Source organism: Aquarana catesbeiana, linkage group LG11 (genome assembly GCF_042186555.1).
Source record: "Aquarana catesbeiana isolate 2022-GZ linkage group LG11, ASM4218655v1, whole genome shotgun sequence".
NCBI classification, from domain to species: Eukaryota; Metazoa; Chordata; class Amphibia; order Anura; family Ranidae; genus Aquarana; species Aquarana catesbeiana.
The window spans coordinates 169,658,964-169,683,991 of NC_133334.1; the positions used below are offsets into that span (position 1 = coordinate 169,658,964).

The 25,028-nt window shown below is 42.6% G+C and overlaps 1 protein-coding gene across 1 annotated transcript in view; it reads left to right on the forward strand.

Moving 5' to 3' along the window:
• NRN1L (neuritin 1 like) overlaps window positions 1-25,028 on the forward strand; it is an 806,791-nt gene that overhangs the window by 502,032 nt on the left and 279,731 nt on the right. Inside the window, exon 2 of the mRNA XM_073605035.1 lies at window positions 270-432. Coding sequence (XP_073461136.1) covers window positions 270-432 — 163 coding nt within the window. The remainder of the gene's footprint in view (window positions 1-269; window positions 433-25,028) is intronic.

The following is a 25,028-nucleotide window of genomic DNA, read 5'->3' on the forward strand; positions in this document are numbered from 1 at the left end:
ACAGACAGCATTTAAAACATGATTTAAAAAAAATCACTTTAGTAGGGACAAAGAACGATTTTAGAACCCGACAATGGTTTTAAGCCTTCCCTGCCTTATCAGAAAACAAAAGATTTAAATTGACTTAGACTTTGAACGCATCCTATTTATGATAACATTCTGATATTGATATGTTATGTCTGAATTACTTACATAACTCATCAAACTGACATACTCATCAAACTGTTGCTTTGTTTCTCTCTCTCTCTCTCTCTCTCTGTTCCTTGAAGTTTATCATATTCCTGTAAATGCGGCAAGCAAGAACTGTGACACTATTTATAAAGGCTTTGCTAACTGTCTTATCAGCCTGGGAGACAGTATGGCTCAGAATACCCATAACATGAAAGTAAATGAAGACTTGGATGACACTGAAGAGCTTGATTTTATATGCAAGTAGGTTTATTATTATTATTTTTATACACCATTTATATAGCGCCAACAGTTTACGCAGTGCTTTACAATGTAGAGGGGGGACAGCACAATTACAGTACAGTTCAATACAGGAGGGACAGGAGGGCCCTGCTTGTAGTGCTTACATTCTAAAGGAAGTGGATGGTGGTACCAAAGGTAATAGATGCGGGGAATGATTTGATGGGGGTGGCTCGGGGACAGGTGTTAGGTGGGTGTGGGATAGGTTCCCTGAATAAGTGAGTTTTCAGGGATCTCCTAAAGGTGAACAGGTTAGGGGCTGATCGGATATAGCCGGGCAGGGAGTTCCAGAGGATGGGAGAGGCTCTGGAGGAGGAGTCCTGAAGGCGAGCATGAGAGGTGGTAACAAGGGATCTAGAGAGCAGGAGGTCTTGGGAGGAGCGGAGGGGACGATTTGGGCGATATCTGCAGATGAGGTTGGTGATGTAGCTGGGGGCAATGTTGTGGATGGCCTTGTATATTGTGGTTTGGTTAATATTTTTGTCGTTATCTGTTGCACATAAAAGACAACAAAGTGGCTATTAATGCAGTCAACAGTCAAAAAATGCTTGATGATTGCTCACCTGGGGGGGGGGGGTTAAAGGGTTTCCTTTAATTTGCATCAATTTCATCTCACTTCTTTATAGCTATTGGACAGGAAGTGAAGGTAAATCTCCCCAATAGAACACAGGTGACAACCAAAAAAAAAAATCAGACAGGGGTTATAATTCCCCTATCCTATCCTTAATGAAAAAAAAATGTTGCCTATAGTTCTACTTTGGGAGAGGAGGTATGACTCATACATCATGGATACAATTATGAAAAATCACTTTCCCATTGACTCCAGTATGTTTTGCTAAAAATTTGGGGGAAATTCTGACAAAACCAGAAATCAGTTTTTCCAAAATGTATAAGTATTGGCATCAATGGGAGGGCAAAATGTAACAAAAAAAATCACTTTCTTTACTACTCACTACTTTACAATACATGTTGATCTAACAATGAATATTTGCCCATTTTTAATTTTTTTTTGGTTTAAAGCCTAACTCCAAGTTTTTAGTTTTGCTTTAAATATTTATTTAGGTCAAGCTGGCCCAAACAAACTAACTATTATAATTAAAAAAGAAGTAAAAGTCAGCACTAGAGATATAATAGTGGCAGCTGGCATAAAGGTCATTATATAAACCTCAGAGTACAGTGTTTCCGAATGCCGCACTTAAAAGTGTGTAAATCAATATCAAATAATACATCAAAACACTGTATGTTAGTGAGTAACAAAATAACATAAAATATTAAAATAATGAATAAATATATGTTCTAAATGCAATCCAATAAACCCCCACAGTGAAACCGATAAACAGAAAGTTCTCTGTGCAGTGTTTTAAAAGTATGGAACAATAAAGTGTTTTTAATATAATCTTCTTAGTATGCAAAGTAATGAAGTTATTTATGTGTAAAATATGATGGTGTCTTGTTCCATGAATTCCGCCACCAAAAGGGTATATAGCAGACCAACACCACTATGCACTCACCAGATGTAAATTGGCACGGCGCACATCAACAAATAGCAGTAGGGATGCTCCAAAATTGGTAAGAGGATACTTCCAGTGGAGAGACTTGTAACACCCAATGTGTTCACCACACCTACAACTATTTTCTCACCAGAGATACTGTAACCTTGCATCATGCATGGCCACAAAAAATATTCACAAGTGTATCAGGCCCTCCAGTATTCACCCCCAGAAAGATTATCTGGACCATCCATATCCAATAGTAGCTGCTATGTAGAGAGAAACACTTGCGCAGTGGAGCCACAAAAAGCTTATATAGTGTAGTACATTTTATTATTAAAACAACTGAGAAGAGTTCAGTATACATTAAACAGCAGGAAAATCCAGCCAAATTCAATAAAAGTTCCACCAAAACAGCTCTGGGAGAAATCACATCATAAGATACAATAAGGCACTTACAAAAGTGGCCACCAATTCCAGATGCGGAAGCTGCTAGGTGACATCATTATGTAGCTCCGCCCCCGTGCTGACATAGATGCGTTAGGTATTGTGTTTAAAATAAGCCAGAGGGGTGATATATCTCTTGGAAAATGGCAGTGGTAGAGCTTAGGACTCCCATAAGATGCCACCCATAACATGTCCGGGACCGAGCCATTAGCATTAATGGAGCAGGCTAATTATATACCCACAACTTAACGTCAGCATGCTACAACCTTCTAAGGATGTGCTCTCGCATTAAAATGCGTTGGGGCGGAGGTCACGCTTCCAGTTCCACATCAGGAATCTGCAGCCATCTTTTGTGAGTGATTTTTGTGTATCTTATGATACGATTGCTCCCGAAGCTGTTTAGGTGCAACTTTTATTCATTTGGCTGGATATTCCTTCTGAGCTGTACTGAGTTTTTTACTAATAAAAAGTAGTACCTAATATAAGCTTTTTGTGGCTACTGCGCGAGTGCTTCTCCCCACTAGGGATGAGCTGAACACCCCCCCAGTTCGGTTCGCACCAGAACATGCGAACAGACAAAAAATTTATGCGAACACCGTAAAAGTCTATGGGACACGAAAATCAAAAGCGTCCACTTTAAAGACTTATATGCAAGTTATTGCCATAAAAAGTGTTCGGGGGACCCAGGACTGCAAGCAACACAGGGTGCCGTGAAGAGGCCTCGCATCTTTCGCATGAGTTTACAAATGCGTGCTAACTAAACCCCTGTTTTTAACAGACTGCTCGACAGGTTAATTTGGTTGGTCAGCAGACTGGTTGGTGAGTTGAGCTATGGAGTGTTCTGTTTTTGTCTTTCATGTGTTTGCCCTTCCATGTGCTCCTTGCTGTGAAGGCCAGTTATAGGTGGGGGCAGGGGCCATGTGTTTTTTACTGGAAGTGCCAGGGAGGCTGATCCAGGACTGGAGCATCCCAATAAGTATGCTCCATTGAGTGACATTGGTGAAACCAGTCAGGGACCAGCACTGCTGGAGCTGAGGGACTCTCCTAGCTGCCAGGGGAAGAACTCCTCCAGTGAGAGTTGGGGGGAAGTGAGGGGAAAGGAAAGACAGATTCTGGTGGTAGGGGGCTCAATTCTTAGAAGGACAGAGAGGCCAATCTGTAACAAAGACCTGAAGCACCGAACTGTATGTTGTCTACCAGGTGCTCGGGTTCGGCACGTCATGGATCTGGTGGACAGATTACTGGGAGGGGCTGGGGAAGACCCAGCTGCCATGGTGCACGTTGTCACCAATGACAAAGTCAGAGGCAGATGGAGTGTCCTAAAGAACGATTTTAGGGACTTGGGAACTAAATTGAGGAAAAGGACCTCTAAGGTAGTATTCTCAGGAATACTACTGGTACATCAAGCCACACAAGAAAGGCAGAGGGAGATTAGGGAAGTAAACAAGTGGCTGAAGAGCTGGTGTAGTAAGGAGGGGTTTGGGTTCCTGGAGGACTGGGCTGACATTTCCGTCGATAGTGGTAGGTTGACCAAAGCACATAAACCCAAGGTAAGTATAGTAGCAAGTCCTAGTTGCAATCTCGGAACACCAATACCAATAAGAAGTAATAAGCAACCGGTCTAAACTATGTGGCATGTTCACCAATGCCAGGAGCCTGGTGGACAAGATGGGTGAACTAAAGATACTGTTGTACGAGGAGGATTTGGATTTTGTGGGAATTTCAGAGACCTGGTTCAACAGCTCTCATGATTGGCTGGCAACTATTCAAGGGTATACCCTTTATCGCAAGGATACAGAGGGTAAAAAAGGGGGAGGGGTATGCCTATATATCAAGAATAATGTACAAGTGAATGTGAGAGATGACATCACTAAGGGAGCTAAGGAGGAGGTGGAATTCTTATGGGTAGAGCTCCAAAGGGATGAAGCTAAGGGGAAAATAATACTGGGAGTATGCTATAGGCCCCTAACCTGAGGGAAGAAGGGGAGACAGATCTCCTATCACAGTTTGGATTAGCAGCAAGGATGGGAAGTGTTATCATAATGGGGGATTTTAATTATCCAGCCATAGACTGGGCGGAAGGAACCACGCATTCATCTAAGGCTCGCCAGTTCCTAAATGTCTTGCAGGACAATTTTATGGGTCAGATGGTAGACGCACCAACTAGAAATAAAGCGTTACTGGATCTACTGATTACCAGCAATACAGACCTGATCACGGATCTGGAAATATGGGGCAATTTAGGTAACAGCAATCATAGGTCAATTGGTTTCAGTATAAATCACACAAATAGGGAGTACAAAGACACTGAATTTCAAAAGAGCGAACTTCCCTAACCTCCCTGGCGGTATGATTCTTTCGGATTTTAGGTGCTGAAAGCGGTACAATTATTTTGCATGGAAACTTGGCGTTTTATATTGTAGGTCTGTAAATCTTAACAATAACACACTTAAATCTGTCCAAACCAGAGTCTAGTAGATATTCCGGGTATGATAAAGTTTGAAACACAAAAACATAAATTATAATATAATAAATAAAAATAAATAATTAAAAAAAATTAAAAAAAATAGTAATAAAATAAATTTCCCCACAATTCACTATCGCTCAATTCTGCAAGTGTTCTAATTTACTATCGCTGTTTTCTAGCTGGTCTAAAGCCACTTTTGACGTAAAGGGACACTTTTTGGTTGCTATGGACAATCTCCATTTTCCAGGCAGAAAGAACAGTGTATATCATGTAAAACTGCATGCAGGGCATGGGCCAGAGCACTGGGGACAAAAGGGATGTGAAATCATTTCATACAGTACTGTAATCTGTAAGAATACAGTACTGTATGTGTTATGATTTTGACATTTTTTTGAATTTGCCGCCAGGCTCCGCCCCCGTGCGTCGCGCCGCTCGCAGGGAACGGAGCCTGGCACGGAGAGGCTTCGGAGGAGGACGGAGCCCTCGGACACTGCGGGGGACATCGCAGGATCCCGGGGACAAGGTAAGTAAAGCCGCCCCAGGATCCTGCAATGCGATCCTGAGTGTGGCTCGGGGTTACCGCTAATGGTACTGAATTTTAACCCCGAGCCACACTCGGGAATACCGCCAGGGAGGCTAAACTACAAACCTTGCTAGAAGGCATAAATTGGGATAAATAAGGGCATTAGCCAATGCATCCCATTGGGTAATACATTTAAAAGAGCGAATAAAAGTCTTGGATGGCTTAACTCCAATGCAAAAATGCATATAAAAGCAAAGGAGAAGGCCTTCAAAAAATACACATATATATAGATATATTCACTTGTAGAGGAGAACCGCACTCTGCTTACAATTTAGTGTCAGCAATCAGGTCTTCCCACCGAGCTTGTATATAGAAAAAAAGTCCAAGAGGTTGCTGCACTTAAAAACTTCTTTGCTTTAGTTCACAATATCTTCAGGAGAGATTTACAAAGCAAGCATAATCCTTTCAAGCAATATCAAAGGCAACAACTGCCTACACAGTTTCAGATATGAGTAGATTCAGATATGGATGGATGGATGGATGGATGGATTACGTTTCGGGCTAGTAAGCTTGTGCCCTTCCTGAGAGCACATCTGAAGGTTTCATTACAATCATTCATTTAAATACAGGTTTAGTGAAGTACTTCACACATGGAATCAATATGGCTAATTAATTCAAATCGCATACCATTTAACATCTATATATGCATATATTTATCTATAACGTGCCATTAAAGCAAGGATAAGCAGCAGGTGTCCAATCTCTCAATCTCCTCACTCCCATTTTAATATATTCAGAATACCTATAAAGATGCAGGGAAATGGTGCATTCATGAGTAAAAACAAAAAGATATCCCCATCATAAAGTTACTTTATCTGACTACTTTTAAATGCTTATTCCAACAATTAAACAAATAAAGATCCAAATCCAACATTTAAGCCATATGGAACAATCGTATTTAAAAAATGTATCCAGTATACTTCTCTTTTTCTTAGAATCAATTCACGGTTGCCCCCTCTCCTATTTTTCTCAATACCTTCTAGGACCATATATTTTAATTGTGATACATTGTGGCCAAATTCTAAAAAGTGTCTCGCCAACGAAATTGGGTTAGTTTATCACGTATTGAGTATTTGTGTCTCGCTATCCTGTCTTTAATTTTTTGTGTAGTCTCCCCTACATAAACTAAACCGCACGGGCACTTTATGGCATAAATTACATATGAGGATTGGCATGTATAGTAACCCCGTATGGGGATATTAAAACCCCTATGTGGATGTGTAAAGTATTTACCTTTAATCATAGAGTTACATTGTATGCATGACAAGCAGGGATACGATCCCAAATTTTTTGGTCCCAGAAAGGTTAGTTTGGTTGCTGCAGCCACAGGTTGATCAGATTTAATCAATCGATCTCGTATCGTTCTACCTTTTCTATAGGAGGACATGGGTGGATTCCAGAATTCCTGTACCATGGGGTAACTGGATCTTAAAAGATTCCAATGTCTTTTGACAATTTGGTTGATTTTGTTGGAGAAGGGATGATACTGCATAATAAAGGGGATTCTCTTGTTTTCCTTTCGGGGTGATCTATTATAATCTTTATTAAAGTAATCAATATTAACTAAAGCTTGTGGGTATCTTCTACTAGTAAGTTTGTTTTTTATTTCATTAAGTCTCTGATCACGGCACAGCGGGTCACTCACGATCCGCTGCACCCTCATCATCTGACTCTTTGGGATCGATGAAAAAACATTCGGGGGATGAACGCTATTAAAATGTAGCAATTGGTTACGGTCCGTGGGTTTCACATATAAGTCGGTAGTAATCTGCCCATTGTTCAGTTAAAGTAAAGTATCAAGAAAGGAGATCTAATTTTTACCAATTTCAATGTTAAACTTTAATCCAGGTACTAAATGGTTAATGTATTTATCAAATAAGTATAGGCTTTCCATGTTACCATCCCATATAGCGAAAATATCGTCCACAAATCTGTACCAACATTGGCAATGTTTTAAAAATAAATCATTGACATAAATGAAGGACGTCTCGATCATATTCACAAATGCGTTCGCATATGGGGGTCGAACATTTGAACCCATCGCTGCTCCGTTCAGTTGCAATAAATGAGTATCCCTGAAAAGAAAATAATTCTCCTCAAGAGTAATTTTCAAAAGGTCAAGCAGAAATGAAATTTGTTCGATTTTGTAGGTGCCTGATTGAATTAACAATCGCTGACATGCCTCTATTCCTAAATCATGTGGAATAATAGTAAATAAACTAGAGACATCCCATGATATTAGGATGGAATCTGATGACTAGTTTATATCTTGAATTTTTGACAAAAAATCAGTAGTATCTCTTATGAATGATTTAGTGTTTAATAGCAATGGTGTCAGACACTTATCCAGATATTGTGCTAGATGTGTTGTCACAGATTCCATCCCTGATACAGTGGGACGTCCCGGGGGATTTTTGGGGTCTTTGTGGATTTTTGGTAACATATACAGTACCGGGGTAACCGGATGTTCACATATCAAAAACTCCATAGTTTCATCATCAATGATTTTTTGTTTAACTGCCTTAGTTAAGGTTGTTTTTATCCTTTTTTGTACTTTAAAAACAGGACAGCAATCAAGTCTTTTATAAGTAAGGGTATCACTAAGATGTTTCATAACTTCATTTTCATACATAGATGTGTCCATTACCACAATAGCTCCCCCCTTGTCAGCCGGCTTGATAGTGATATCACGCCGGACTGACAAGGAGTTTAACGCTGCAATCTCGTCTCTATTTAAATTGTGAGGTATATGGTCTCTCTTATCTCTATCACACAAACATTTTTTTATGTCATTTTCCACTTTCTCTATATATACCTCTACAGCAGCACATGAAGTGGGTGGTACTTTAGTGCTTTTTGGTTTTAAACCCATGTTTTTGATTGATAATATTGATAATTCTTTAGTTGTGGCAGTGGACACACCAGAAAAGTATGCTTTGAATCTTAATTGTCTAAAAAATCTATATAAATCCTGTTTAAGTACAAAATCATTCATTTTCTCTTTAGGGCAAAAGCCCAAACCCTTATTCAAAACACTTAGTTCAGTTTCAGACAAAACAATAGAAGAAATGTTGTGTACCAGGTTTTCATCTAATGTCTCTGGCGGTTCTGGCGTCTGGTGGTTACACCCCCTGCTGTGTCTTTTCTTTGTTCGCCGACCACCCCTCCTGGTCCGGATTCGGTCAGATTCCCTGGTAAAAAAAGGAGTAGTTGATACGCTGGTGGATGATCCAGTGGATGTCATAGAGGAGTTTGAGCTAGCAAGATTTTTACGTTGTATTTTTCTGTAGCCTTTTGAATGGTAATATGTAGGATCAGTCCAATTGTAGACACGATCATTTTTGTAATCTTCACAATCTCGTTCAAGTTTTGTACGCTTACGGAGTTGAATATTGGTGCGGAATCTTTCTAATTTATCATTATTACTTTTCTAGAATTCCTGTAGTTCCTCTTGATTAGAACATTGTTGTAACTGCCTTTCAAGTTCAGCAATCTCCTGCTGTACAGGAGTCCTCTCTTGTTGTAAAAATTGCACAGTTAATGTCATCATATCAAAGGAACATTTATTGAGTATCTGGGTAAATTTGGTTTTAAAATCCATGTTCTGTGAAAAGAGGGTTGGAGTCAAAAGAACCCTCAGCCCTCTAGGTATCATTTGTAACTTATAGTATTCGGCTAACGTTACCTCGTGGAGTTCCATAGTGATGGCTCTTTGCATTAGTTTCTCCATTTTTCTGGTAAATTGTATTGAGGAGGACTGGATCAGAAAATCCCTAGATCCCATGGTGTCAGTGAAGATCCTTGAAGCTTCTGTTTCAGAGAATGAGTATGAGCCACCTGTTGCCATCCTTGCGGTGATTCCTTGATAGTAGCTGGTGCTTGTTCCCAGGGGAAAAATATATTCACTTGTAGAGGAGAACCGCACTCTGCTTACAATTTAGTGCCAGCAATCAGGTCTTCCCACTGACCTTGTATATAAAAAAAAAAGTCCAAGAGGTTGCTGCACTTAAAAACTTCTTTGCTTTAGTTCACAATATCTTCAGGAGAGATTTACAAAGCAAGCATAATCCTTTCAAGCAATATCAAAGGCAACAATTGCCTACACAGTTTCAGATATGAGTAGATTCAGATATGGATGGATGGATGGATTACGTTTTGAGCTAGTAAGCTTGCGCCCTTCCTGAGATCCATTGAAGCACATCTGAAGGTTTCATTACAATCATTCATTTAAATACAGGTTTAGTGAAGTACTTCACACATGGAATCAATATGGCTAATTAATTCAAATCGCATACCATTTAACATCTATATATGCATATATTTATCTATAACATGCCATTAAAGCAAGGATAAGCAGCAGGTGTCCAATCTCTCAATCTCCTCACTCCCATTTTAATATATTCAGAATAACTATAAAGATGCAGGGAAATGGTGCATTCATGAGTAAAAACAAAAAGATATCCCCATCATAAAGTTACTTTATCTGGCTACTTTTAAATGCTTATTCCAACAATTAAACAAATAAATAAAGATCCAAATCAACATTTAAGCCATATGGAACAATTGTATTTAAAAAATGTATCCAGTATACTTCTCTTTTTCTTAGAATCAATTCACGGTTGCCCCCTCTCCTATTTTTCTCAATACCTTCTAGGACCATATATTTTAATTGTGATACATTGTGGCCAAATTCTAAAAAGTGTCTCGCCAACGAAATTGGGTTAGTTTATCACGTATTGATTATTTGTGTCTCCCTATCCTGTCTTTAATTTTTTGTGTAGTCTCCCCTACATAAACTAAACCGCACGGGCACTTTATGGCATAAATTACATATGAGGATTGGCATGTATAGTAACCCCGTATGGGGATATTAAAACCCCTATGTGGATGTGTAAAGTATTTATCTTTAATCATAGAGTTACATTGTATGCATGACAAGCAGGGATACGATCCCAAATTTTTTGGTCCCAGAAAGGTTAGTTTGGTTGCTGCAGCCACAGGTTGATCAGATTTAATCAATCGATCTCATATCGTTCTACCTTTTCTATAGGAGGACATGGGTGGATTCCAGAATTCCTGTACCATGGGGTAACTGGATCTTAAAAGATTCCAATGTCTTTTGACAATTTGGTTGATTTTGTTGGAGAAGGGATGATACTGCATAATAAAGGGGATTCTCTTGTTTTCCTTTCGGGGTGATCTATTATAATCTGTATTAGAGTAATTAATATCAACTAAAGCTTGTGGGTATCTTCTACTAGTAAGTTTGTTTTTCGTTTCATTAAGTCTCTGATCACGGCACAGTGGGTCACTCACGATCCGCTGCACCCTCATCATCTGACTCTTTGGGATCGATGAAAAAACGTTCGGGGGATGAAAGCTATTAAAATGTAGCAATTGGTGAGGAGGTGAGTTGCCATCTAGATAAAGGAAGGCCCATAGACGTGGTGTATATTGATTTTGCAAAATCATTTGACACAGTTCCCCATAAACGTTCACTGTACAAAATAGGGTCCATTGGCATGGACCATAGGGTGAGTACATGGATTGAAAACTGGCTACAAGAGCGAGTTCAGAGGGTGGTGATAAATGGGGAGTACTCGGAATGGTCAGGGGTGGGTAGTGGGGTCCCCCAGGGTTCTGTGCTGGCACCAATCCTGTTTAATTTGTTTACCCCGACCTGGAGGATGGGGTAAACAGTTCAATCTCTATATTTGCGGATGATACTAGGCTAAGCAGGGCAATAACTTCTCCGCAGGATGTGGGAACCTTGCAAAAAGATCTGAACAAATTAATGGGGTGGGCAACTACATGGCAAATGAGGTTCAATGTAGAAAAATGGAAAATAATGCATTTGGGTGGCAAAAATATGAATGCAATCTATACACGGGGGAGAACCTCTGGTGGAATCTAGGATGGAAAAGGGCCTGGGGGTCCTAGTAGATGATAGGCTCAGCAATGGCATGCAATACCAAGCTGCTGCTAACAAAGCAAACAGAATATTGGCATGCATTAAAAAGGAGATTAATTCCAGAGATAAATCGATAATTCTCCCGCTCTACAAGACTCTGGTCCAGCCGCACCTAGAGTATGCTGTCAAATTCTGGGCACCAGTCCTCAGGAAGCATGTACTGGAAATGGAGCGAGTACAAAGAAGGGCAACAAATCTAATAAAGGGACTGGAGGATACTAGTTATGAGGAAAGGTTGCGAACACTGAACTTATTCTCTTTGGAGAAGAGACGCTTGAGAGGGGATATGATTTCAATATACAAATACTGTACTGGTGACCCCACAATAGGGATAAAACTTTTTCATGGAAGGTAGTTTAACAAGACTCGTGGCCACTCATTAAAATTAGAAGAAAAGAGGTTTAACCTTAAACTACGTAGAGGTTTCTTTACTGTAAGAGCGGCAAGGATGTGGAATTCCCTTCCACAGGCGGTGGTCTCAGCAGGGGGCATCGATAGTTTCAAGAAACTATTAGATAAGCACCTGAATGACCGCAACATACAGGAATATACAATGTAATACTGACATATAATCACACACATAGGTTGGACTTGATGGACTTGTGTCTTTTTTCGACCTCACCTACTATGTAAAAGGAAAAAACTTCATTTAAAATTGCCTGCGGCTGTAACATATTGCCGAATCCTGGTAATATAGATAAAAATCAACACAATCCTAATACCAAATCCACTCTTCTACAATGAGGACTTCTCAACGAATGGGATCTTGCCTGCCACCTACTGGCTTTGAACAAACCCTCTCCACACTTGTAAAACCTCATTTACTAATGTAAACCGACACAAACAAAACTGACAACACCATCAACATGCCACATAACATTTATCTATAGCCTACAAAACACCAGAGGAATACACTCAATATGGTACTCAGCAAACCCCGTCAACCCTTTACGGATCTACACACATGAACAATTTCTAGATTATTATAGTTCTGTAATATTGTTTTAACATGGGCTTACTTCCTCTGCCTACATACACGCATCAAACGGGATAAGCTAGTTATGTTGTCTTTTGAACACCATTCTATTCAAACATAGTTATGTTACTAAACGAGAGTGTCACCACGTATATTGTGTTACCTTGCTTATTCAGACTGAGGCAAGCCTACTGTATTGATCAGATACCTAGTAATAGATGTTTATTAGATAATGAAACAATGTCTTTTAAGGTTTTCTCTCTTTGTGTCTTTTCCCCTTCTCCTATAAGACTGCACTCATAAATACCCTCCGCAAACTCATCCGCCCCCACTCAATCTAAAGTATACATATACATCGATATAAGAAACTATCTGAATATCGCGCCATCAATACTTACTCATTTCCCTATCTCCTCAGTGACCACATTCTACCTAATTTCCCAACACAAGTTCCACATACTTGTCTCTCCCGCTCCACCACATATATAAAATAAGGCTGGTGGTGGGCTGGACTGCTCTGACAGATTTTTTTTTCTTTTTTCTTCACCAATAGTAGACATCTCTTGATAGATAAACCAACTCCCACACAGTGGTCAAGCGAATCTTAAACGGCACCTCACACATACAAATCTACACACACCACTGACCTTATCCGGTTAGTAAATTATTGTGTCCCTTGTCACTGACTTCGGTGATTGAGGACACACTTATTACCGGCATTACTTACCCTCCCGGACCCCTGTCTCCTGGCCCTCCCTACCCGCACGCACATATCTCTCAACCCATCCTATCACTTCCTCCATAGCAGCAAGTACTACCCTCCTAAATACATTCACACACCACTACAATGACGAATCCGTCCACAAACACCCATAGCACCAACCTCAAACTTATTTCACTAAACATAAAAGGCCTCAACATACCAGAGAAACGCTCCAAACTACTCCTCACTATGCACCAAAACAAAGCTGATATCATTTTCCTTCAAGAAACACACTTTAGATCCGACTCTACTCCAAAATTACAAAACCACCGATACCCCACGGTATACCACGCTACCAACCCGTTACACAAAACAAAAGGAGTCTCCATACTTATCGCCAAATCCTGCCCCATTCAAATCACGGAGTCTCTAATAGATGAGAACGGCAGATACCTTTTTCTTAAAGGCTCCCTCCTCAATAGGAAGTTCACCTTAGCGAACATATACGCCCCAAATTGTGGACAGGTTCCTTTCTTTCGAAAAATCACAGAGACACTTACTACCTTTCAAGAAGGTACCCTCATCCTGGGGGGAGACTTCAATATTCCACTCAACCCGATCCACGACACATCCACTGGCTCCTCCTCCCTCCCGTATTCGGCCCTTAAGACGATTAAATCTTTGCTCAATCAACTATTGCTGCATGACTCATGGCGTACCCTGAACCCAAACGTTAAAGACTTCACATTTTATTCTGCCCCCCACGACAAATATTCAAGAATAGACTACATCTTTCTAACACAAAAAGACTTATCTCTAATCCACTGCGCCTCAATTGACCCAATGCTTCTCTCCGACCATCACCCCACTTCTCTTACACTTCAAATCCCAAACACGACACCTCGCTCACAAACATGGAAACTAGACCCATCACTACTGAATGACCCTTCCATCATGACTGAGGTCGAATCAAACCTCAAGCATTTCCTTCAAGAGAATGTCTCAACGGACATGTCCCCACTTACTATTTGGGAAACACACAAATGTGTAATCAGGGGCATTTTCATCGCAGCGGCGGCTAAACGCAACCGAACACGTAGAAAACAATACTCAGATCTCATTAACAAAATACATCGACTAGAAAATGCTCATAAACACACCCAAGCCCTCTCCACTATGACAGAACTACTTCAAGCTAGAAAGGATCTATTAGACATACTAGACACCCAAATCCGACGTAAATATATCCTTTCCAAAAAAACGTTCTATGAACATGGCAATAAAGCCAGCAAAATGTTAGCTCGGGCTTTACAAGTGACAAGAGCTCACACAACGATTCACTCCATCACTGATCCCAAAGGAGACAAACTTACCAAAACCCCAGACATAGCACAACAGTTTGTACACTACTATAGTAAACTATATAATCTCCACCCCTCTAACTCTTCAGCTGACAAAAACAAACGAACAGGAATGATAATAGACTTTCTACGACAATATGGCCCTACCCCTATCTCGGATTCAACTGCTCAAGATCTAGCATCCCCCCTCACCAAAGAAGAAGTAGACCTAGCTTTGAAACAACTAAACTCAGGTAAATGCCCCGGCCCCGACGGCTTGACAGTAGGATACTACAAAACTTATGCAGAAACACTCACCCCCTTCTTCCTAAAAGCCTTTAATTCCTTCGCAACCTCTAAGACACCGCCTCGAGACCTTCTAACTGCTCATATAGCGGTAATTCCAAAGCCGAACAAAGACCCTTCCCTTGTCACCAATTACAGACCTATCTCGCTTCTCAATGTGGACCTGAAATGGTATGCAAAAACTTTAGCCAACCGTATCTTACCACTTTTACCCCAACTTATTGCTCTAGACCAGGTCGGCTTCGTTCCAGGAAGAGAAGCAAGAGATAATACTCTAAAAGCTCTTAATATCCATCACTGGCTCACGTCCAGCCGCTCTGGCGGATTTATGCTTTCTCTCGACGCGGAGAAGGCGTTCGACAGGGTGGCCTGGGACTATATGTCAGAAACCCTACGGATGATCGGTCTTCCCCCAATGATGCTTAACTTCATTTCAGCCCTCTACTCAATACCTACTGCCAAGGTCCAAGTAAACGGCCACCTGTCGGACGCCTTCTCCGTGTCGAATGGAACCCGCCAGGGTTGCCCACTCTCCCCCTTAATTTTTATCCTATCCCTAGAACCTTTCCTGCGACGTCTGAGAGCCAATCAAGACATCAAGGGAATTACCATCAAAAAACGCACATACAAAGTAGCTGCCTTTGCAGACGACATACTCCTATTTCTCACCGACCCCCTCACGACGATACCCAACCTACTCAAAGACTTTAACACTTTTCATACCCTCTCCAACCTTCAAATAAATTACTCGAAATCGACAGCCCTGAATATTACCATCGACCCTAAGATATGCCGCCAATGCCAACTCAACTACCCGTTCTCGTGGAATGATAAAGCAATTCAATACCTAGGCATTCTATTACCGACCTCCTTGAACGACCTGTACGCCCTGAATCATGCAGCAATCTTACAAAAAATACAATTAGACTTAAAAAAATGGTCCTCGGGACTGTTTTCCTGGTTCGGCAGGGCCGCAATAATCAAAATGAATATCTTACCCCGACTTCTATATATTTTGCAAACTATTCCCATTAAGCTCCCGAAGACTTTCTTCTCCACTTATCAAAAAATATGCACGTCATTTGTATGGGCCAAACTACGACCGAGACTAAGCTTCCAGAGACTGACAGCCCCCAAAATTATAGGAGGCATTGGCCTTCCCGATCTACGCAAATACCAGCAAGCATGCCATCTTACAAGAATAATTGACTGGAACATACACTCTACACACAAAGATTGGATTCACATAGAGCAATCATTCTCAGATCTCCCTCTGTCTCATCTCCCCTGGATCTCCAACTCCAAGATCTCTCCTGAACCCAAACGTCACCCATTAATTAACCCCACACTAGCCACCTTCTACACAACTTGTAAATTACATAAAATCTCCTCACTTAAGGGCCCATTGACCCCATTACGGATGAACCCAGACTTTCTGCCGGGTATGCACTCCACCTTCTTAGCAGATCGCTGGCCTCACCCTACTGTAAAAGCTAAACATTTTTTCGATGGAAATCAATTCTTGTCCCAAACAGCGCTAGCTTCAAAAATGAACTTGAACTCTTTCCCGTTCTGGACGTACGTCCAACTAAGACACTTCTTTGACAAACCTAAACCTAAACCGGACTGGTCCAGACCTACCACCACATTTGAAAACTTATGCGAAAGTGAAGACCCCCAAAAACATCTGATATCCCAGACATATGCACTCCTATTCACAACCCATACACCCTCGAAACACTGGACTATCAGACAATGGGAACAGGACCTCTCAATAACTCTCACCGACGCAGAATGGGAAAAAATATATACCTTGGCCCACAAAGGATCAATTAATGTGCAAGTACAGGAAAATGCCTTTAAAATATTATCAAGATGGTACAGATCACCACTGACATTACATCATATTGACCCGTCAATTACCCAAACATGTTGGAGATGCAAATCTGAAATTGGATCGTTCCTACATGTCTGGTGGTCCTGCACGAAAATTCAACCCTTTTGGGTAGAAGTGCACAAACTAATCAGCAAGATAACAACTTACACGCTAGACTTCAACCCTGCAACACTCCTGCTCCATCATTCCAAATTGCCACTGTCAACCTACCTCCGATCTCTGGCCATGCACATGGTGAACGCTGCTAAGCTTTGTATCCCTCTCAAATGGCGCTCCACAGACCAACCATCCATCACAGACTGGTTCACACGCATACAAAAAACGATGGTCATGGAAGACCTTATACATCAGGCCAAAGAAACACAACCTAAGTTCATCAAAACATGGACATGCTGGATTCACTTCACCACCACTGACGAATACAAAAAATATTTTACATAACACCACGGTCTTCGTGATAAAGACTAACATAACGCTTATTTCCTTACCCTGGATAAATACTGTTCCTTTCACTTCCCCCTCTGTTATTGAAGATTCCCCATACCCCCAAAATCAAATCGACAATTACAAGAATATTACTCTCTGCTGACAATACTTACGTATTTTACTACGTATAATCTTCCCCCTCACTATATGATCTAATATTACAATTTACATATAATGATTTACTTTTCTTGCTCAAGAGTTCAGCGGCTGCGTCCGCAACAGCATACAGAACTGTATTTTATTTTATTTTATTTTACTTTTACTTAATCTTGTACTATTCTCTCCCTTCTCTGTATTTGTTATTGTTACTTTTGTGTAAAATCCAATAAAAACATTTAACAAAAAAAAAAAAAAAAAAAATCAAACCCCTTAGTCCATACCAGGTCCTTTGGGTCTGGTATGGATATTAAGGGGAACTCCACGCCAAAATTAAAAAAAAAAACAGTGTGGGCCCCCCCCCCCAAAATCTATACCATGCCCTTCAGGTCTGGTATGGATTTTAGGGGAAACTCCAAGCCAAAATAAAAAAATACCAGACCCTTATCCGAGCAAGCAGCCATGGCAGGCCAGGAAAGGGGGGGGGGAACGAGCAAGCACCCCCCCTACTGAATCATACCAGGCCACTTGCCCTCAACATGGGGAGGGTGCTTTGGGGCCCCCTCAAAGCACCTTGTCCCCATGTTGATGGGGACAAGGGCCTCCTCCCCACAACCTTGCCCGGTGGTTGTGAGGGTTTGCGGATGGGAGGCTTATCGAATCTGGAAGTCCCCTTTTAACAAGGGAGCTCCCAGATTTCCCCCCCATGTGAATGGGTATGGGGTACATTGTACCCCTACTGATTCACCAAAAAAAAGTGTTCAAAAAAGTAAAAACAACAGGAGACAGTATTTGACAATTCCTTTATTTAAAAAAAAAGTGTCCCACGATGTCCATCCATCTTCAATCATGGCGCCCGGACTCTAAAAATATTTTTTTTAAAAAGCTCCGCCTCGATGGGAGGTGTTCCGCCGACTGCTGTCTCTTGGCTTTGACAGCTGTTATATAGGCAAGGGCCTATATAATGGCATATGACACCAGATGGGGTGGGGTCACTTGGTTATATCACCGGGTGGCCCCGCCCTTGCCTATATAACAGATACATAGTTACATAGTTAATCAGGTTGAAAAAAGACACAAGTCAATCTAGTTCAACCAAAAAAAACAGCCAAGAGACAGCAGTCGGCGAGACCCTGGGAGCTCAGCCACAGTGATCTTTGGGTTCTTCTTTACCTCTCTCACCAAGGCTCTTCTCCCCAGATAGCTCAGTTTGGCCGGACGGCCAGCTCTAGGAAGGGTTCTGGTCGTCCCAAACGTCTTCTATTTAAGGATTATGGAGGCCACTGTACTCTTAGGAACCTTAAGTGCAGCAGAAATTTTTTTTGTAACCTTTGCCAGATCTGTGCCTTGTCACAATTCTGTCTCTGAGCTATTCAGGCAGTTCCTTTGACCTCATGATTCTCATTTGCTCTGAAATGCACTGTGAGCTGTACGGTCTTATATAGACAGGTGATGGCTTTCCTAATCAAGTCCAATCAGTATAATCAAACACAGCTGGACTCAAATGAAGGTGTAGAACCATCTCAAGGATGATCAGAAGAAATGGACAGCACCTGAGTTAAATATATGAGTGTCACAGCAAAGGGTCTGAAAACTTAGGACCATGTGATATTTCAGTTTTTCTTTTTTAACCGCTTGCCGACTACCGCATGTACAAATACGTCGGCAGAATGGCACGGTTGCGCAAATGGGCGTACCTGTACGTCCGTTTGAATTTGCTGCCGTGCCATCGCTCCCGCCGCGAGCTCCATGAGTAGGATCGCGGGTCCCGCGGGCTCGATGTCTGCGGGGATACCCGCGATCATCTCGCGGAGAGGAAGAACGGGGAGATGCTAATGTAAACAAGCATCTTCCCGTTCTGCCTAGTGTCACTGTCACTGATCATAGTTCCCTGTGATCGGGAGCTATAATCAGTGATGTGTCACACACAGCCCCTCCCCCCGCAGCTAGAATCACTCCCTAGGACACACTTAACCCCTCCCTAGTCCCCTAGTGGTTAACCCCTTCACTGCCAGTGTCATTTTTACAGTAATCAGTGCAATTTTATAGCACTGATCGCTGTAAAAACGACAATGGTCTCAAAAATGTGTAAAAATTGTCCGATGTGTCCGCCATAATGTCACAGTCACAATAAATATTGCAGATTGCCGCCATTACTAATAAAAAAAAATTATTAATAAAAATGCCATAAAACTAACCCCTATCTTGTATACGCTATAACTTTTGCGGAAACCAATCAATAAACGCTTATTGCGATTTTTTTTTTTTTTTTTACCAAAAATATGTAGAAGAATACGTATTGGCCTAAACTGAGGAAAAAAATGTTTTTTTATATATTTTTGGGGGATATTTATTATAGCAAAAAGTAAAAAATAATGCATTTTTTTCAAAATTGTCGCTCTATTTTTGTTTATAGCGCAAAAAATAAAAAGCACAGAGGTGATTAAATACCACCAAAAGAAAGCTCTATTTGTGGGAAAAAAAGGATGTCAATTTTGTTTGGGAGCCACGTCGCATGACCGCGCAATTGTCAGTTAAAGCAACACAGTGCCGAATCGCAAAAAGTGATCTGGTCTTTGGCCAGCAAAATGGTCCGGGGTTTAAGTGATTAATAAATCTGCAAAAAATGTCAACAATTCTGTGTTCTTCTGTCAATATGGGGTGCTGTGTGTACATTAATGAGGAAAAAAATGAACTTAAATGATTTTAGCAAATGACTGCAACATAACACTATAACAAAGAGTGAAAAATTTAAGGGGGTCTGAATATATATATATATATATATATATATATATATATATATATATATATATATATATATATATATATACTCTGCATTCAGTGTAGCTTATTTATACAGTGCATTCGGTGGTGTACAGCTTCTAATACACTTCAGGTGGTGTACAAAGTATATAATACAGTGTGTACAGTTTCTAATACACTTCAGGTGGTGTAAACAGTATATAATACAGTGCAGCCAGTGTACAGTTTCTAATACAGTTTATAAATTGTGCCGTGAAAGAAAGGTAATGTCCCTGCCCATGCCTGCTGGACCAAGAGTCAGCAGTAATATGAACCTTGCTGCTGACCGCCCTGTCCAACAAGGCCAAAACATTGCCTTCCACATGACGGTAGAGAGCCGGAATGGCCTTACTTGAAAAGAAATGCCGTTTTGGAACCTGCCACTGTGGTACAGCACATTCCACAAATTCACAAAAGGGGGCAAAGTCAACCCAGCTGAAAAGGCAGCAGTTGAAGTGCTAGCAATTTGGCCAAGCTAGCATTTAGACGCTGAGCATGTGGATGGCTGGGACAGAATTTCTTTTTACGGTTCAGCAACTGGGGTAGCGATATTTGCCTGCTGAAATCAACTGGTGGTGTACTGCTAGCAGAAGGCTGCAAGTACTTGTGGCACCTATTGCTACACCATTCCTCTCAGTGCAGGTTTTTGAAAGGACTGGAGGTATAGTAGGGTTTGAGATTCCAGATGAGGAGCAAGGAGAAGTCCACCTTTTTCTTTGATGTGGGTCTTTCAGGTGCTGATGCCAATGGACTGCATGGCAGGTCGACATATGTCTGGTCAAGCATGTGGTAGCCAAGCGGCTGCTGTTCTGGCCATGCTTGATTCGCTTCAGACATAGGTTGCAAACAGCAACAGTGCAATCTGCTGCACACGTGTCAAAAAAAGCCCACACCAAGGAACTTTTGGAAGTCAGCGGGGAGTCAGCAGCGCCCTGCACCTGTGGAGCCCTGTGGTGTGATGCAATAGGGTGGCTACCTTAAGCTGCCCCCTGGAGGACATCCTGCCTCGTTGGAGCTGTGCCTCCTCCTTCTCACTTTCCTCCTGTCTTCTCTCAGGCACCCAAGTACAGTCAGTGACCTCATCATCCCCTCCCTCCTCATCACTGGAGCAAACTTGGCAGTATGCTGCAGTAGGGGGAACATGACAGTTTCTTGTCCTTCTGTGGCACCCCCTCTCTCTAGGCTCACTTTACTCCCTTCCTCAACCTGGGAACCAACATCAGAGCCTTCAAGTTGCTGCACATTCTCCAGCAGCATGTAACCGGCACTATGGTCGAATAATTCTGGTGACTCCTCCATGCATGATGGTGGGGCTACTGAAGGAGTAACTGTGCACAAGGAGCCGGTGGAATAGGCCACTTTGGCAGCTGCGTTGGAAGGCAAACTACTACGAGCCTGGGTGACAGAGGATGGGGAGGATGAGGGCGGCTTCGCTGTCCACTCCACCAACTCTTCTGCATGTTGTGGCTCAATAACACTGCCAGCAGCATGAAAAAAAAAACATGCGGGCCCCACAGGCACCTGCAGAGGATGCACCATGTCCACGACCACCACTTTTCACTGTAGACACAGAGGCTGCTTGCCCTCTTTTAGTGGCCTGTAAAGTCCACCTCCTTTTTTTAAAAAACCATACTACACTGTATTATATACTGTGTACACCGCCTGAAGTGTATTAGAAACCGTACACACTGTATTATATACTGTGTACACCACCTGCACTGTATTAGAAACTGTACACCGCCTGCAGTGTATTGTCATGGTTATTCAGTAATCTTTGTCTGTCAGCCTACCTCCTCCATGTGTTCACCTTTAGAGGCCAGCAACTCTCACCTGACTGCTTATATAATCTTCACTCAGCATAGCTCCACCTCCGTCTCTAATTAGGAACACTATATTAACCTGTGCATTGCAAGCCAACCTTGCTGATCAACCATTGTTTGTTTAGCTTTCATGTGCTACTTGCTGTGTCTCCTATGTCTGATTCCAGTTACCGATCTTGGCCTGTTCTCGACTATCCCTGTCTGCTTGTGACCCTGACCTTTGGCGTGTTCTATGTTTATTCTTGTCTGCTAGTCGCCCCGACCTTGGCTTATCCCTTACTATCCTTGTTGTTCCAGCCTTCTGTTTTCTTCCTCTTTCTCCTGTAGTCTACCATGAGCTTGAGCTGTGAGACCCTGGGGGCCGCAACCTGGAGCCAGACTGCAGCACAGTCCATCCTCACCACTAGAGGCTCTGGTGAACACCTGCTGGCTCTTAGACTCCATGCCCTGGGGAATCTATGCTCTAGCTCCCAGTGGAATCTGTGTTGATTCTCCAGTGGACCTGCTTCCTGAACCTCCCAGAGTTCAATCAGCAGCAGTCAGTCCTAGGGTCCACTACCTTAGCGGTGCACTCTTGACTCCTACGGAGTGCATCTGTCACCTGGACTCAGGTAACCTAACATTTTTTTCAGCCATGGACCTGGCTGATGTGCCGTTACCCGCAGATGATCCTAGTTCGCAGATTTGAGACCCAGGAATCTAATCAGACCCAGGTGATGCAACTTCAATCTAATCAGACTTCAGGATTTGGCCTCCCGTTTAGAACAGGTTCAGGCCTCCTTAGGACCCCTGGTTCAACAACCTAAACCGCTTTTTGTTGCCGCACCTATTCCGGTCATAGCCACATCAACAAATTCTTTGCATTTACCTGCTCCGTCCTGTTACTCTGGGGACCCCAAGGCCTGCAGGGGATTCGTTAGCCAGTGCACAATTCATTTTGAGCTTCAGCCCCAAAACTTCCTGTCTGAACGGGCAAAGGTTGCCTATATTATATCCCTCCTGTCCGGCGAGGTGTTAGCCTGGGCTGCCCCTCTGTGGAAACTGAATGATCCAGTGGTATCTAGCCTGTCTAACTTCCTGACATTTTTTGAGGAATATCTTTGAAGAACCAGGTCGTGCCTCCTTAGCGGCCAGTGCCCTTTTACGTCTCCATCAAGAGTGCGCTTCTGTGGGACAGTACGCTCTTCATTTTCGTATTTTGACTGCTGAACTGAGCTGGAATAATGAGGCCTTAGTTACAACCTTTTTACATGGCTTCTCTGATAGAGTGAAGGATGAATTAGCTGGAAGAGCTATTCCTGCTGATCTGGATGGTGTCATCGCCTTGTGTAACCAGATCGATATTCGCTTTCAAGAGAGGACTCTGGAAAAAAGACGCCAGCACTCCCCATTCTTTAGGCAGCCTGAGCTCCCTGTCCCCTTTCTTCATCCCGAGGAACACCTCCTGCCTGCTGAGGAAGCTATGCAGCTGGGCCGGACTAAGTTATCTCCTAAAGAAAGCGCTAGGCTCAGAACTCTGGGCCTGTGCCTCTATTGTGGGGTCAAAGGTCATTTTCGTGACACTTGCTCTCTTAGTCCGGAAAAACGCTCGGGGCTAATACATCTGGAAAGTGGAGTATTGGACCATGAAATATCACCTTCACCTTCTCGTCTTCTCCTTTCTGTGTTCCTTCATGTCGGCGCTTCCTCTCATTCGGTCTTGGCATATATGGATTCCGGAGCCGCTGGTAATTTCATGGACTGGGGAACTGCATCTTCCATGAGGCTTACCCTTTTGCTCCTCAAAACGCCATTGGTGGTCTTCGCGATTGATGGCACTGTTCTCCCAGGGAGCCCTATCTGCTTCCAGACTCTCCCTGTTAAGATGTCGGTAGGGACACTCCACCAGGAGTGGATATCCATCCTTGTCTTACTTAAGGCTTCATCTCCTATCATTTTAGGTATTCCTTGGTTACGTCTCCATTCTCCACATGTTGACTGGACTGCTGGACAGATCCTGGCTTGGGGTTCCTCCTGTTCCTCTTCCTGCCTACTTAAGGTTGCCCCAAAAGGGAAATTTCCTGTTGCCACCATTCCAGTATCTTCTGCTCTTCCCGCTGTGTATAGCAATTTCTGGGATTAGTCTGGCCAAAGCACTCTCTAAGTCATGTGGCACTCTGGATGAGGAGCCCACCTGTGAACCTGAGCCGATCATTTACTCCAGTTTGCATAACCATTTACACTCACCTGTCCCTAAACTCCCTTGGACGCACAGCCAGGTTAACTTGTCCACAAGTTCCACAGTCACTACACCCTGCGATGCGATTGAGGTAGTCGCTACACCTGGCAATGCTATTCAGTCGGTCTTTGCACCAGTTATGCCAGCCCAGCCCATGCCCAGTGAGCTTCCTGCTTTTTCCTATTCAGGACCTTCTGTAACCTGGCCTCACCCTACTACGTCCCATTCAAACTTGTCTAAGAGGCTCAATCCATCCTTTGGATAGACTGCCTCATTCGACCAGGTGGGGTTTTCAACCTTACTTTCTGGACACTCTGCATTCTGCTTGTGTTTCAGCTATCCAGCTTACCTCTTGTGACACGTCACCTTCTAACCAACCTGGTCTCAGGGATCCACTGACCTCTGTCCAGTCTGATGGTCCTGTGCTGGATGTCCAGCTCATCTTTAAGGGTCTGGTGAACCCTGTTCAGTCTCCTGATGGTCTTCTCATGCCCTTACCCATTCCTAAGAAGCCTTTAGTCCTCAATAAGTCCTCTCATCCTCACCCTACCTCGGTTTCGGTCTCTGAGGATAATCTAAAGTACGAGGTTAGTCAAGTTCTGGATTTCCGGCGCCGTAGAGGCCTCATACATTGGAAAGGGTTTGATCCTGAGGAGAGGTCTTGGATCACTGCATCTGAGATCTTTGCACCTCGTCTGTTGAGGAGGTTTCATCTGGAGTTTTCCTTTAAGCTTGGGCCCAGGCGGGAGAGGCCTCGTAAGGAGGGGGGGGTACTGTCATGGTTATGCAGTAATCTTTGTCTGTCAGCTTACCTCCTCCATGTGTTCACCTTTAGAGGCCGGCCACTCTCACCTGACTGCTTATATAATATTCCCTCAGCATAGCTCCACCTCAGCCTCTAATTAGGAACACTGTATTAACCTGTGCATTGCAAGCCAACCTTGCTGATCAACCATTG